The sequence below is a fragment of the Chlorocebus sabaeus genome, chromosome 12, assembly GCF_047675955.1.
Source record: "Chlorocebus sabaeus isolate Y175 chromosome 12, mChlSab1.0.hap1, whole genome shotgun sequence".
Taxonomy (NCBI): Eukaryota; Metazoa; Chordata; class Mammalia; order Primates; family Cercopithecidae; genus Chlorocebus; species Chlorocebus sabaeus.
Genome location: NC_132915.1, coordinates 102,499,658 through 102,511,953, shown reverse-complemented (window position 1 = coordinate 102,511,953; position 12,296 = coordinate 102,499,658). Strand labels below are relative to the sequence as shown.

The 12,296-nt window shown below is 47.7% G+C and overlaps 2 protein-coding genes across 17 annotated transcripts in view; one reads left to right on the top strand and one right to left on the bottom strand.

The window, feature by feature from the left end:
• Positions 1-12,296, bottom strand: part of RALGPS1 (Ral GEF with PH domain and SH3 binding motif 1) — a 304,597-nt gene that overhangs the window by 112,830 nt on the left and 179,471 nt on the right. The window lies entirely within an intron of this gene.
• ANGPTL2 (angiopoietin like 2) overlaps positions 1-12,296 on the top strand; it is a 35,672-nt gene that overhangs the window by 11,025 nt on the left and 12,351 nt on the right. Inside the window, exon 2 of the mRNA XM_008006182.3 lies at positions 3,301-4,166. Within this exon, the coding sequence (XP_008004373.1) occupies positions 3,350-4,166 (817 nt within the window). The 5' untranslated portion in view covers positions 3,301-3,349. The remainder of the gene's footprint in view (positions 1-3,300; positions 4,167-12,296) is intronic.

Here is a 12,296-nt window from a genome sequence, read left to right as displayed (position 1 = left end):
GAGAGCACAGGGTCTCTTGTAACTGCTCACTGGCTGGTTCAAGGTGGAGCCCAGACGCAGGGTCCTCATTGGAGAAGCCCCCAAAGGGGTTCAGGGAGGACAAAATCTGTAAGTCCTGTGTCATACTTGTTATTTTAGCATAGATTAATGTGAAATCAGAAAGTAGTGATGCTAATATCCAGATTAAATACATGTCTGTGTCATCGTTCAGAGTTAGCGGGTTCGAATCCATCAGACCAGGGTTGTTGAGCCCTGGTTCTGCCACCTTCTAGCTTTCTGATTTCGGGCAAGTCACTCAGCCTCATTGAGTCTCAGTTTCCTCATCTATAAAATGTAAACAGCAACAGTATCTACCTTAAAAGGAGATTATGAGAATACGGGAAAGTGGAAAACACTTGCAAAATGTTTAGTACAGGGTCAGGTATATAGTGGACCTCGGTCAATGGATGTTATTAACAAATACATACATAGGCCCTCCTCTGCACAGCTCTGACCTCCTCAGGCAGTCACTTGTCCATGGGATCCCCACCCCAATCTATCCCTCTTTCCAGCACTCCCAGCTGCTCAGCATCTGTTGGCAGGCGTGTCTTGTCATTCCATCAACAAATATTTATTGAGCTCCTATGTATTTCAGGCCACGTGGTAGGCACTGCACATGGAGCGGTGACCAACACAAACACCCCCTACCCTCATGGAGTTTGCATTCAAGGGAATGGGGCAGAGAGACAGCCTGTATCTGACAGTGATAAGGACACTGCAGGGGGAAAGTGGTGAGGTCACAATCTTCCATCAGCAGGGATGGTCTAACTGAGAAGGTGATATTTCAGCAAAGACTGAAAGAGGTGAGGGAACAATGAAGAACGGGGCCGGGACCAGCAAGTATAAAGGCCCTGAGTCCCAAGTGTGCTTAGAGCACTCAAGGGACAACCAAAAGGCCAACCAAGGGGCTGGAGGAGATGATCGAAGGGGAGAGGGGTCAGAGACGAGACCAGGGAGGAAGTGGGGACCAAACCATAGAGTGCCTTGGAGACCTACTAGCTTCTCCTCCAAGATGGTGAGCCACTAGGGGTTTTGAATAGAGGAGTGACCCCGTTTGACTTTTTAAAAAGGACCACTCTGGCTGCCAAGCTGAGGACAGAAGGTAGGATGAACAAGGCTGGGGCAGTGAAGCTAGTTAGGAAATTACTGCAATAGTCCAGGTGAATGGCACAGGTGGGTTGCACCAGGTTGGTGGCAGGGAGGTGGGGAGACACAGGACTCTGAGAATATTTCTGGCATTGTAATTTGGTGGTGAATTAGATGTGGGGTATGAAAGAAAGAAAGGCATCTAGGATGACTTCAAGGCTTTTGGCCAGAGCAACAAGAGTGGACATTTACTAACACAGGAAAAACTGGGATGAACAGGTTGGGTTGGAGGTATGGGGAAAAACGAGTTCATTTCTGGATGAGTTGAGATACCTAGCAGATAGTCAAGTGGAAATGTCAAAGCAGCAGCTGTATGTAGGAGTCTAGAGTCCAGGGGAGAGTTCCAGAAATAAACGCGAAGTAATCAGTACTTGAGGATGATCACCAACCTGACCTCTGGATGAGATCACTAAGGTAAAGAAAATTCTGAGGACTGAGTTTTAGGTCCCCCTCAACAGTAAGAGAAAGGACAGGAATATGAGGATGGATGAACCAGCACAGGCTCTGAGGAGGAACAGCCAGCAAGACAGGAGGCAGGGTGGCGTTCAGGAAAGAAGGTCAAGAAGGGAGCCCAACTGTATTCCACAGTGTGAGAGGGAAAATACTAAAGAGGATCAAGAACTAGCCCTTCCATCCGGCAAACAGAGGCCACTGGTGATCCTGTCTAGAGCAACCTAGAATGAAGGGGAGGAGGCAAAGCCTCATGAGGGTGGGCTCAAGAGAGACCAGGAAGAGAGGAACTTTCTGGAAATGGTGAGTGCAGGCAATTCTTTGGAGGCTTTGCTGAAAAGGGGAGCAGAGAAATGTGACAACAGCTGCAGAAGATATATGAGGTCAAGAGAGGGTTTTCTTCAAGTTGAGAAAAATAACAGTACGATTATAGGAAAACCACGATGATGTTGGGGAGATGGTGAGGACTGCTGGAGCAAGGCCCTCGAGTGGGCAAGGGGAGGGATCTAGCACATGTCCTCCCCTCCCTCTTGGCCCATTTAACTCCTACTCATTCCTCAAGGGTCAGTGTAAAGGGCACTTTCTCAGGGAAGCATTCCTGACCCTCCGATTAGGTCAATTCCCTGTAATACCCCTTTACAGCATGTGATAGTTGTGCTTTCTGGCATTTGGGAACGGCATAATGACATGAAAGCCCCATGAGGGCAGGGGCTGGCTCCATCCTGTTGGTAGCTGTATCCCTAGCCGCCAGCATGTTGTCCAGCACATCACAGGTGTTCAATGAACATCTGGTGAAGGGATGAATGGTCCAAGAATAGAAGTGAAGCAAAACTGGAGACACATTCTGTGTTCTGCTCCCTTCTAACTTAATCACATCGCAGTGGTCAGGACTCTGCTGTCACTGGCTATTACAAATATTTGGATTCAGAAGAACTTGATTGTTTCTTCCTGTTTTGGCTCTGTAGCTTAGCTAACACAGTGACCAGAGCCACATAACTGGACATATCCTTCCACTGACATTGTCCACTAAAACCTGAATGCATTCCATAACATGTCAAACGATTCATTCATTTATCAAATATTTGCCCAAAGTGCAACATCCTGGGAATACAGGGTTGAATCAGACACAGGACATGCCCTCATGGAGTTAGAATCCAACAGAGAAGATCAAACAGAACTGCTATTCAGCACTGCTGTGATAGATATTACAAGGGGAAAGTTCAGGGGGTGTGAAAGTATAGAATAGGTAGACTTAACAGTCTGAGAAGCCTAAGGTAGCAGAGGAGGGAGATCAGAAAACCCTTCCTCTGCCTCCCCTCCCCAGCTTGAAGCTGCCTGGATACAGTTCTCAGGCTCTAGGCCAGTAGTTCAGCAAGGCGGCTGCGGGCGTTGGAGCTGGCTCTGGAAGTAGCAGGGCCAGGGCCTCCTGCCTTTAGATGCTCTGAGACCCTCTCTCTTCCCTTCTACCTCTGCTGGAGCCTGCCTGTCTCCTCTTGCTTCCAGAATGGCTGCCTGTTCTCTCACTTCAAGAGAATACAACCCAGCATCCTGAAGCTGAGTTTTTGGAAAGCTCTGCCTGACTGGCAAGAAGGCTGGGATCACTGACAGCACAGGGCACTGACAGTGGTGGGACCATCACTGATTCTCCCCTCTGTTTACTTTCAGGCTTTCATAGATTCTATTCACAAAGAATAACCACCATTTTGCAAGGACCATGAGGCCACTGTGCGTGACATGCTGGTGGCTCGGACTGCTGGCTGCCATGGGAGCTGCTGCAGGCCAGGAGGATGGTTTTGAGGGCACTGAGGAGGGCTCGCCAAGAGAGTTCATTTACCTAAACAGGTACAAGCGGGCGGGCGAGTCCCAGGACAAGTGCACCTACACCTTCATTGTGCCCCAGCAGCGGGTCACAGGTGCCATCTGCGTCAACTCCAAGGAGCCTGAGGTGCTTCTGGAGAACCGAGTGCATAAGCAGGAGCTAGAGCTGCTCAACAATGAGCTGCTCAAGCAGAAGCGGCAGATAGAGACGCTGCAGCAGCTGGTGGAGGTGGACGGCGGCATTGTGAGCGAGGTGAAGCTGCTGCGCAAGGAGAGCCGCAACATGAACTCGCGGGTCACGCAGCTCTACATGCAGCTCCTGCATGAGATCATCCGCAAGCGGGACAATGCGTTGGAGCTCTCCCAGCTGGAGAACAGGATCCTGAACCAGACAGCCGACATGCTGCAGCTGGCCAGCAAGTACAAGGACCTGGAGCACAAGTACCAGCATCTGGCCACACTAGCCCACAACCAATCGGAGATCATCGCGCAGCTTGAGGAGCACTGCCAGAGGGTGCCTGCAGCCAGGCCCGTCCCCCAGCCACCCCCCGCTGCCCCGCCCCGGGTCTACCAGCCACCCACCTACAACCGCATCATCAACCAGATCTCTACCAACGAGATCCAGAGTGACCAGAACCTGAAGGTGCTGCCACCCCCTCTGCCCACTATGCCCACTCTCACCAGCCTCCCATCCTCCACAGACAAGCCATCGGGTAAGTCCTTCTGGGATCGTGTTCCATGTGGGTCTCAGAGCCAGGCACCAGGCTTCCCTTGGCTGTGACCACAAATGGGGGAAAAGCCACGGCCCGTTGAAGCCAGGCCAAAGACGTGCACAATCCCCCAGCAATCCCTCGGGCCGAGCTGCTGGAGCCAGTGGGGTGAGGGGGGGGGACCACATTCCTTAGATGGATCCTCAAAGGCATTACCAAGAAATGGAGTTTCAGAACAGGGCAAACATTCTCTGGTTTCTGGCAGGAAAGAACCCAAGGCCTGTAGTTTTCTAGGCTCTGCATACGATCCCGTGTGTTGGCAGATAGAAGAGAAGGCCTCTCCTGCAGCTCATGCACTGTGCCTGGCACAGGGCTGGCCCTCTGTAAATGCTCACCAAATAAACAATGGGCCAAAAGAAAAGAAAGTATTACCCACGTTAAGAATATGATAAAGGCATTGTAGGGGCTGGGCATGGGAAGGAGTCCTTCCTAAAGCCCACACACTTCCTAGAGTCTGCTGCTGTCTAGAATTTTCAATGATGCTTCCATATGCTCTTACATACACGTTTCATCTTAAAATACAGCAATTCTCAAAATACCGTTATGGGGGAGGAATGGGGTTGCTGGCAGGTTTTAAAGCTTACCCAAGATACTGGTACTGGACATTTCCATTTTTGTTATATAATTAACTCCTGCAGCTCCTTACGGACAGGATGAGTAACTTGCTAATAGGCTTAGGATGTTCAGGCTAGATTTGCATTCAGGTCTTTTCACTTTAAATATCTGGCTGACGACTCTACGCTCTAGGACTCTAGGAATCCTCATTTCTGGAAGAAGCAGGCCAGAGGCTTCCCTCTCAGAATGTCAGCACACATCCAGTCCTCTGAAGCTCAGCTCCTTGTTCATCCAGAACACCTGAGCCTTCCCAGTGGGTTGCCATATGAGAACTATATTCATCTCTGCAAAAATGAACCACGTATCTGCTCCAAGTCAGTGCTTTCGGTACCACTTCATTGTATAAGCAGGGAGAGATTTTTACTGAAAATATCCTGCTTTACACTTATTTCACACTTTTAAAAATAACCTCCAGTACTGGGAATAGCAGCTTCTTGCTAATTCCAAAGAGGGGCTGAACCTGACTGCAGGAGGGTGGCCAGGGCAGAGGACAAGGGCAGCATTGTTTTCGGATGGGGCAGGGGAGGTGAGTTAAATGCAGGGTGAACATCCACTGCAGCACCTAAAAGGAAAGACCTGGCCTGGCTGCAGGGTTGAGGGCAGGCGCTTTGGAGTAGACTGGCCTGGATTCAAATCCAGACTCCTCCACTGATTAGCTCTGGGACACTAGGCAAGTCACTTTGTCCTTCTGAGGCTCGGCTTCCTCATCTGTTAATTGAGGATAGATTAAAATAGTGCCTGTCACTTTAGGAAATGAAATACTGCAAAAAAACATGTTTAGCACAATGTTGGGTCCACGGTAAGCTACAAGTCTCCTTTGATCTAGGTCTTTTCATCTTAAAACAAGGAGGCTGAAATAAACAGTCAGTCCCTTTTTTAGCTCTGGCGTTCCATCTGTACACGTGTCTGCTTTAAATCAGAAGCTCTGAAAGAGAGGGCAGGGTGTGTTAATTTGTCTTGATAGAATACCAAGAGGGTAAAACGTGCCCTTGGGCACCAAAGGCTCAGCTGAATGTTGTTATAACCCTGACTGGAGACAGGCTGGACTCAGTGGTTACTCAACAGATCTCCTCTGGCCTCTCCTCTGCCTAAGTGTCTCTGGTTTCTAACTCAAAACATTTCAGGACATTCCTGGGCTTGAACTAAGCTGGTAGATACATAGTATAGGAATAAAGACTTGGGTTTGCATCCATGCTCTTCCCCTTGGTTAGCTGTTCGCTCATGAGAAAGTTTTAACTCTTCTAAGCCTCAATTTTCTCCTCTGTAAAATGGGGACAAGGGTCATAACCTCACAGTGTTATGCTGTGGATACAACACAATCAAGCATGAAACATTATGTCATGTAGTGCAGCCAACATTTGCTGAGCCCCTACTGCATGCTGGTCACAGCACTAGACTTGGGGAAGCAGGTGACAACTATGGTCCCTGAGCTCCAGGAGCTCAGTCTGGGGGAGGTGGCAGGTGCATGAATGCATCTGGGATCCATCCAATGCCCATGATTTCTAGTCCCTAAAATCAGCACATCAGATCTGACAACAGATTTCTCTGAGAGGGATTATCTGTCAAGGCCAAAATTTCTAAAATCAGGAATGCAGTGAAAACTGGGCTGTCTGATCACTGTGGTGATACCCTGGTGTGCTAAGTGCCCTGGGGGACAGTAAGGTGGCATGACTAATTCTGCCTAGAGGGAAGGAAGAAGTTAGATAGAGGTGGCACTTCTTTGTTGCATCTTGAAGGATTTGTAAGATTTTCCCAGGCAGACCTGGGAGTTGGGAACCCAAGTGACTAGTGGATCTCTGATGGAGATGAGTCTGTGCAAGGGCCCAGGGGCACCGTTCCACTCCTGGCACCTCAAATGGTTCAATCTCCTGCTTCTTTGTGTTCACAATCCAGTGTGGGCTGTGTGCATCCAAGGGTCCTGCACTCACCCATCTTTTTTCTCCCACTTAAGAAAGCATGCTGTCATGGGTGGGAATGGCAGCGATTTCATCACAGAGATAACTTGAATGCATTAGAATTTATCCTTTTTTGTTACGCAAGGATCCCCAAATGTTGGTACTTGCTCATTACTAGTAGATTTCTTGTGACCCACCTCACCACTGAGCTCCCACACAAGGCGCTGCCAGCTAGGATTGAGTGCCTAGCTGTGGAAGCTGAATGGGTAGACAGAGCCCAGGAAGACAGCAGCTGGGGGAGGGCCCTGCCCTCTCCTGGTGTTGAGGACTAAACTGGGAGGAAAAAACAGATGGTCTCTCTGCACGGAACAGTCAGGGCATCCAGTCAGCAGAGAACATTCTTATCAGGTCTGTTCAGAGAGCTTGGAGCAGGTTCTGATCCTGGAAGACAAAACACTCTTCTGTGCTCTCATCCAACAGATCCTTTGTTCTCAGGGACATCACTCGGCCAGAAACACCTTTGCAATTAAACACCTTTGCATCCAAATCTTTCACTCAGCAACCTCGGAGCCATGTGCTCTTTTCTTCTTTGTCTGTCCACAGCATGCCCTTCCCAAGAGAGCCATGGTTGCTTATCTGAAGTTATACTCACAAGCCTGTTCCCAGCCTTACTGAGACAGTAACAGGGTGGCTCCAGGTCAGAATGGCCTGCTGAGAGCCTGAGTGAGGAGGCACAGGCAGCTCCTGGCTTCCCTGCCCCCTGACCTGGGCTTTGTCCTGTGTCTCTCAGGTCTGGCCAGACCCGAAGGCATTTTAGTTAGGATGATGCTGTGATGAGGCCTGGGCCAAATGGCCCTGTCTGTGGTCCTCTGCCCCATGTATCCTGCTGCTGCTATTAAAGAGGAAGGCTACAGCAGTCATTCTCTAAGAGGCCAAGGATAGAGCAGGCACCTGGGTTCTGGTACTGTTTCTCAGCCCACCCAAGGCAGAGCCACACATGTGCCAGCCCTCCTGCGCAGTGCCCATCCCAGAGACCGATCAGGGAGGAAACGACAGTGCCAGCAGCAGCTGCCACAGACGGGCTTTGTCAGAAACTAATCTTTAACGACCAAAAGGAGTGAGCACTTTTAGCTGTTTTCTCTCCTGAGAAAGAGAATACAACCAGTTCAGTTTATTTCTCAATGAGTGAAGAAGGAGGGGCCATAAAACCATGAAATACTGGAACTGTTAGGGGCCTCTCAGACCCCCTAGCACGGCCTTCCTGTAACAGAGCCTGTTGGTGGCAGAGCAGAGATTGATCCTGGGACTTATAACTTGCAGGATATTGAGGTTCATAGAGGTTAAGTAACTTAGCCAAGGGTACACAGCTAGTAAGTGGGTCGGCCAAGACTCAAGCCAAAGTGTGTCTTAACTACTCTGGATATTGCACATTTCCACGGGAAGGCTGGAGGGGAACTGGTGTAAAAATCACCCCGTGAATGCTTGACTTGGCCCCAGCTGCCACAGGGAACTGACCTTCTATCTCTACTTCCTGACCTTCTATCTCTACTTCCTGGTGCCATGTTCCAAACAGTTCCTTAAAATGAGCTCTGGGAACAGAGGTGGTAGATTTGTTATTAGAATGCTCATGGTTCTGATAACACAAAACACTGGTGCTACCAACCCACCACCATCGCGCTCCCCGTCCCCAGGCCCAGCAGGAACCAGCCGAGCTTTCCAGCAGAAAGCACAATGTGCACCCGACTCCCAGCAAATGGACCCAACTGAAGTCTACTTTTTAACTTTTATCCAATCTGGACATATCCTCTGGGGTTCCTTCTACTCAGCATTTCAATGTATAGCTAAGTCTTTCAACATACAGCTAAGTGTGAAGCTTTGATTTCTTTAAATGTTAGCCCTGACTATATAAATGTCAGTAGACATGACCTTCCCTTGGGGCCACATTAGGAGGCCCCCACATTGCTTCAGTGACAACAGTGCACACGTGGAAGCCACCCCATCTCACAACAGATGGGCTATGGCCAGGATGGCACGGACAACTTGAACAAGAGTGTTTTCCTAGATAGATTTTCCACCTGTATTTTATTCCACCCTATAAGGTAGGAAATATGTACACGATTGTGGTTTCCCAGCACAATGGTGTGTTTTAAAACAGAGAAATATACGACGTTGTAGCTCCCATTCTTTCTGGAGGTGAAACAAGCAACCAGGTGAAAAGGTGTCAACCCATGCGTGGCTGGGTCAGCTCCAGCAGGCTGGGCGTCCAGGCCCAAGCATTGCAGAGAGGTGGAGAAGCACAGGGTGTGTGTGGTGATGGTGGTGAGTGAGGGTGACTCTGCCCATTCTGACTCAGCCTTCAAGGTCACAGGGGCTGAGGGAAAAGCCCACTCAGGACTCCTGCCTCCAGAGCATGTGCTGTTTCCACTGTATAATATTTTCTTTTATTCTAAAAGTTTTTGTTAAACAAAATAAGGTTCCAAATTTAGCACAAACTACATAATCCAGTGATTTCTCAAAGAGCATTCATTGCTAGCTTCTTCCTAAACAAAATCTACTCTAGGAAGATGGCCCACCTGGATGATGGTTCCAGGAGGGCCAGCTCCCTTACTGCTTTGCTTTCTCTTCCTCTTCTTCTGGTACCTTTGGGAACTGATCACAAAGAGCCTTTTGAGTGTGATGGAAAGCTACCCCTCCATTCCTCAGGCAGTTTTCCAAAGATGACACTTGGCTAAATGCTCAGGGTATTTACAGTCATAGGAGATAAACTATCAACTTGTTACTGTTAAAAAAAAAAAATCTCATGATCTGGGATCTTGATGCCTGAAAATCCCAAGATTGGTATTTGGCAAACTGAAAGAAATCTAGAAAACCCTAGAGATCAGGCATCTGTGGCCAGCTAAATGGTCATACAAATGGATTGTTGCGGTGAACTTGTATAGTATTAATCCTGAGATGCTGTCCCCCCCGGCCCCCACCCCCACAAAAAAAATAAAGTAGTATTAAGTTAGCCTCATACAAATGCTGGCACCATGCTCCTGGACTTCTCAGCCTCCATAAGTGTGAGCCAAATAAACTTCCTTTCTTTATAAATTACCCAGTCTGTGCTATTCTGTTATAGCATCAGGAAATGGACTAGGTTCAGTCTTATAAAAGTAATGCAGTATATACTTTCAGTGGTTTATATCCACATCAGTGAAGGATGCAGGCAGCAGAGACCTCTTGATGGGAACACTGGAGATGATCTTTCCTACTATCCCCGCATCACCACTGCCTCAACTTCGCCTCTCCCTGGCACGAATCTGGTCTAAGATTATGCTGAAAATAAGCCTGATGGTCCTCATCCTGTATCTCAAGATGAGCCTGTGCAGCTACAGGGCCTGGACTATTTATGTGATCCTTTGCTTTTTTAAAAAAAGAAGCTACTTTTTCCTGATATTTTTGAATACAGTAAGTCAAAACTACTGTACATACAGAGAAAAACCTTGCTAAGAGAATTTGTTTAAATTATAAATATAATAGCTCCTAAATGATGAAATTAAGTATCTTAGATGTTATGTCTAGAGTAGGGTCCAAATGAACAAAAAATCTACTCATCTGTCACCATCCCAGGCATAATGTGCAGACAGACTACTACAAACTGTCCAGACTTTCCCACAAAGCAGGTTTCCTTGGCCAGGGTTTGGTCTGGATGTGGATTATCATCTGTTGTGGGGTCTCTGTTTCCAGATGGATTTATTATTATTGGTTGTCAGCTGGAAAGCACAGAATGAAGGTAGCAAAGGGGATGCAGCTCAGGATGGTGAAGGATGGAGGGTGAAGGATGGAGGGTTGAAAGATGGAGGGAGGCACACAGAGCATGTAGGGACTCATGGAGTGAGCCTGCAAGGGCTCCTGCCTGAAAGGAGCCCACAGTCTTACGGGGACACAGATCCCCACCAATCCTAATGTGGTGTGATAACTGTAGCACAGAAGGTGAACCTGAGTTCTAATCCCAGATCCTCCACTTTCCAGCCATGCGATCCTCTTGAGCCTTGGCTTTCTCGCAGGTGCAGGGCCTTATGAGGATGAAATCAAACAGTGTGCAAAGCACCTGGCACATGAAAGGCTCTAGATACATGATCATCACCATTCTTATTTTATTCCAGTAGAGATACATATACAAAGCATTCTGGGAACCCTGAAAAGGATTAAGTAGCTTTCCTGGGGTTGGGGAAGGCTTCCTGAAGGAGGTGATGAGGAAGGTAAGGGCCTTGCAGTGCTCTCAGAACCAGTGCCAGTGATAGTCAAGAAATCATGAAGACAAGGCTTGGTGCCAGACAAATGTCCTGTTTTCAGGAAAAGAAAAAGAATGTATACTAGAAATTACATACAACTGGCTTGTGGTCAAGCCCCAGTAAAACTATAGAAAAGAGTACACGAACGGTTCGTGAGCATTTGGAAGATTAAAAGTCACCCATGAAAGCTGATGTAGGTTCTTGAAGAAGAAACCAACGAAGCTCATCCATTCTTTGGAAAGGGTTAATAGGCTGGCCAACTATGGGACTGCTACCTGTCCAGTATCTGTGGACTGTAGTCATGGGTCTGATAAGTTCTTCTATGATATGCCTGCAGGACAGCACCACAGTCTCTGACAGAGCCATGGTCACTCTCATTAGTGTGCCTGCGGAAACTTGGGGCACTGCCCACCTCTACATCAGAGACCTCCCTCACCCAGGAAGCCTTGGGTGCAACTGGCCACTGCCCCCAGGGAGCCAAGGTGAGCTGCTCACCTCTGCACACAGTGAGACCACCAAAGCCCCTTCCAAACTCTTTTTTAAAATGTCTTTAAAGCCGCTATTTCTCCTCCTGCCCAACGGCGCTGGTGGAAACCTAAGAGTGGCGCAATGCTTTGGACAGTAGCCTCTGGGAAGCAGCGCTACAATGTCTGTTTCTCCTGGGGTCAAACGAGCAGAAACAGGACCTTTATAAGCCCTTTCTGGGCCCTAAGAGCTCTTATTTGAGAGGCCTCAGGCTGTACCACATGCATTGAAATGACCTACCTCACACATTTAATATAATTTTTACTGGAACAATTTTGAAAGGATTTAATACTTTTGCTTTTAAAATTATTTGGCTAAGAGTAACTCAATTAATTTATGGTTGGATCTAATTTCTTAGTAAACATCAAGCATGTTCAGGAATTCTTGGGAAGTGAAAAAAATCTAACCTACAAATTGTTTTCAAAAGTAATAACATTTTCATGAAGACAAAATTTAACAATTAATGAACTTGACAAGATGTTACACTTTGTAGAAATTTAATTACCACAATAAATTTTGATTTTGTAGTTTTCTTTTCATATTTTAGAGCCAGTAAGTTTTTTGAGGCCTCAAACATTTTCATCAACTCCTGAAACACTCATTGGCCCCAGGCACCATGCCCACTGCTTCAGGACTAAAGAGGACTGAAAGCAGGCACAAGCATTTGGACCTTTTCCCTGGAATGATCAGAAATGATATGTGTGATGTCAACTCTGAGGTTCTGCAGGAACTGAAATGCCTTTGGGACCATATAAGCTATTCCT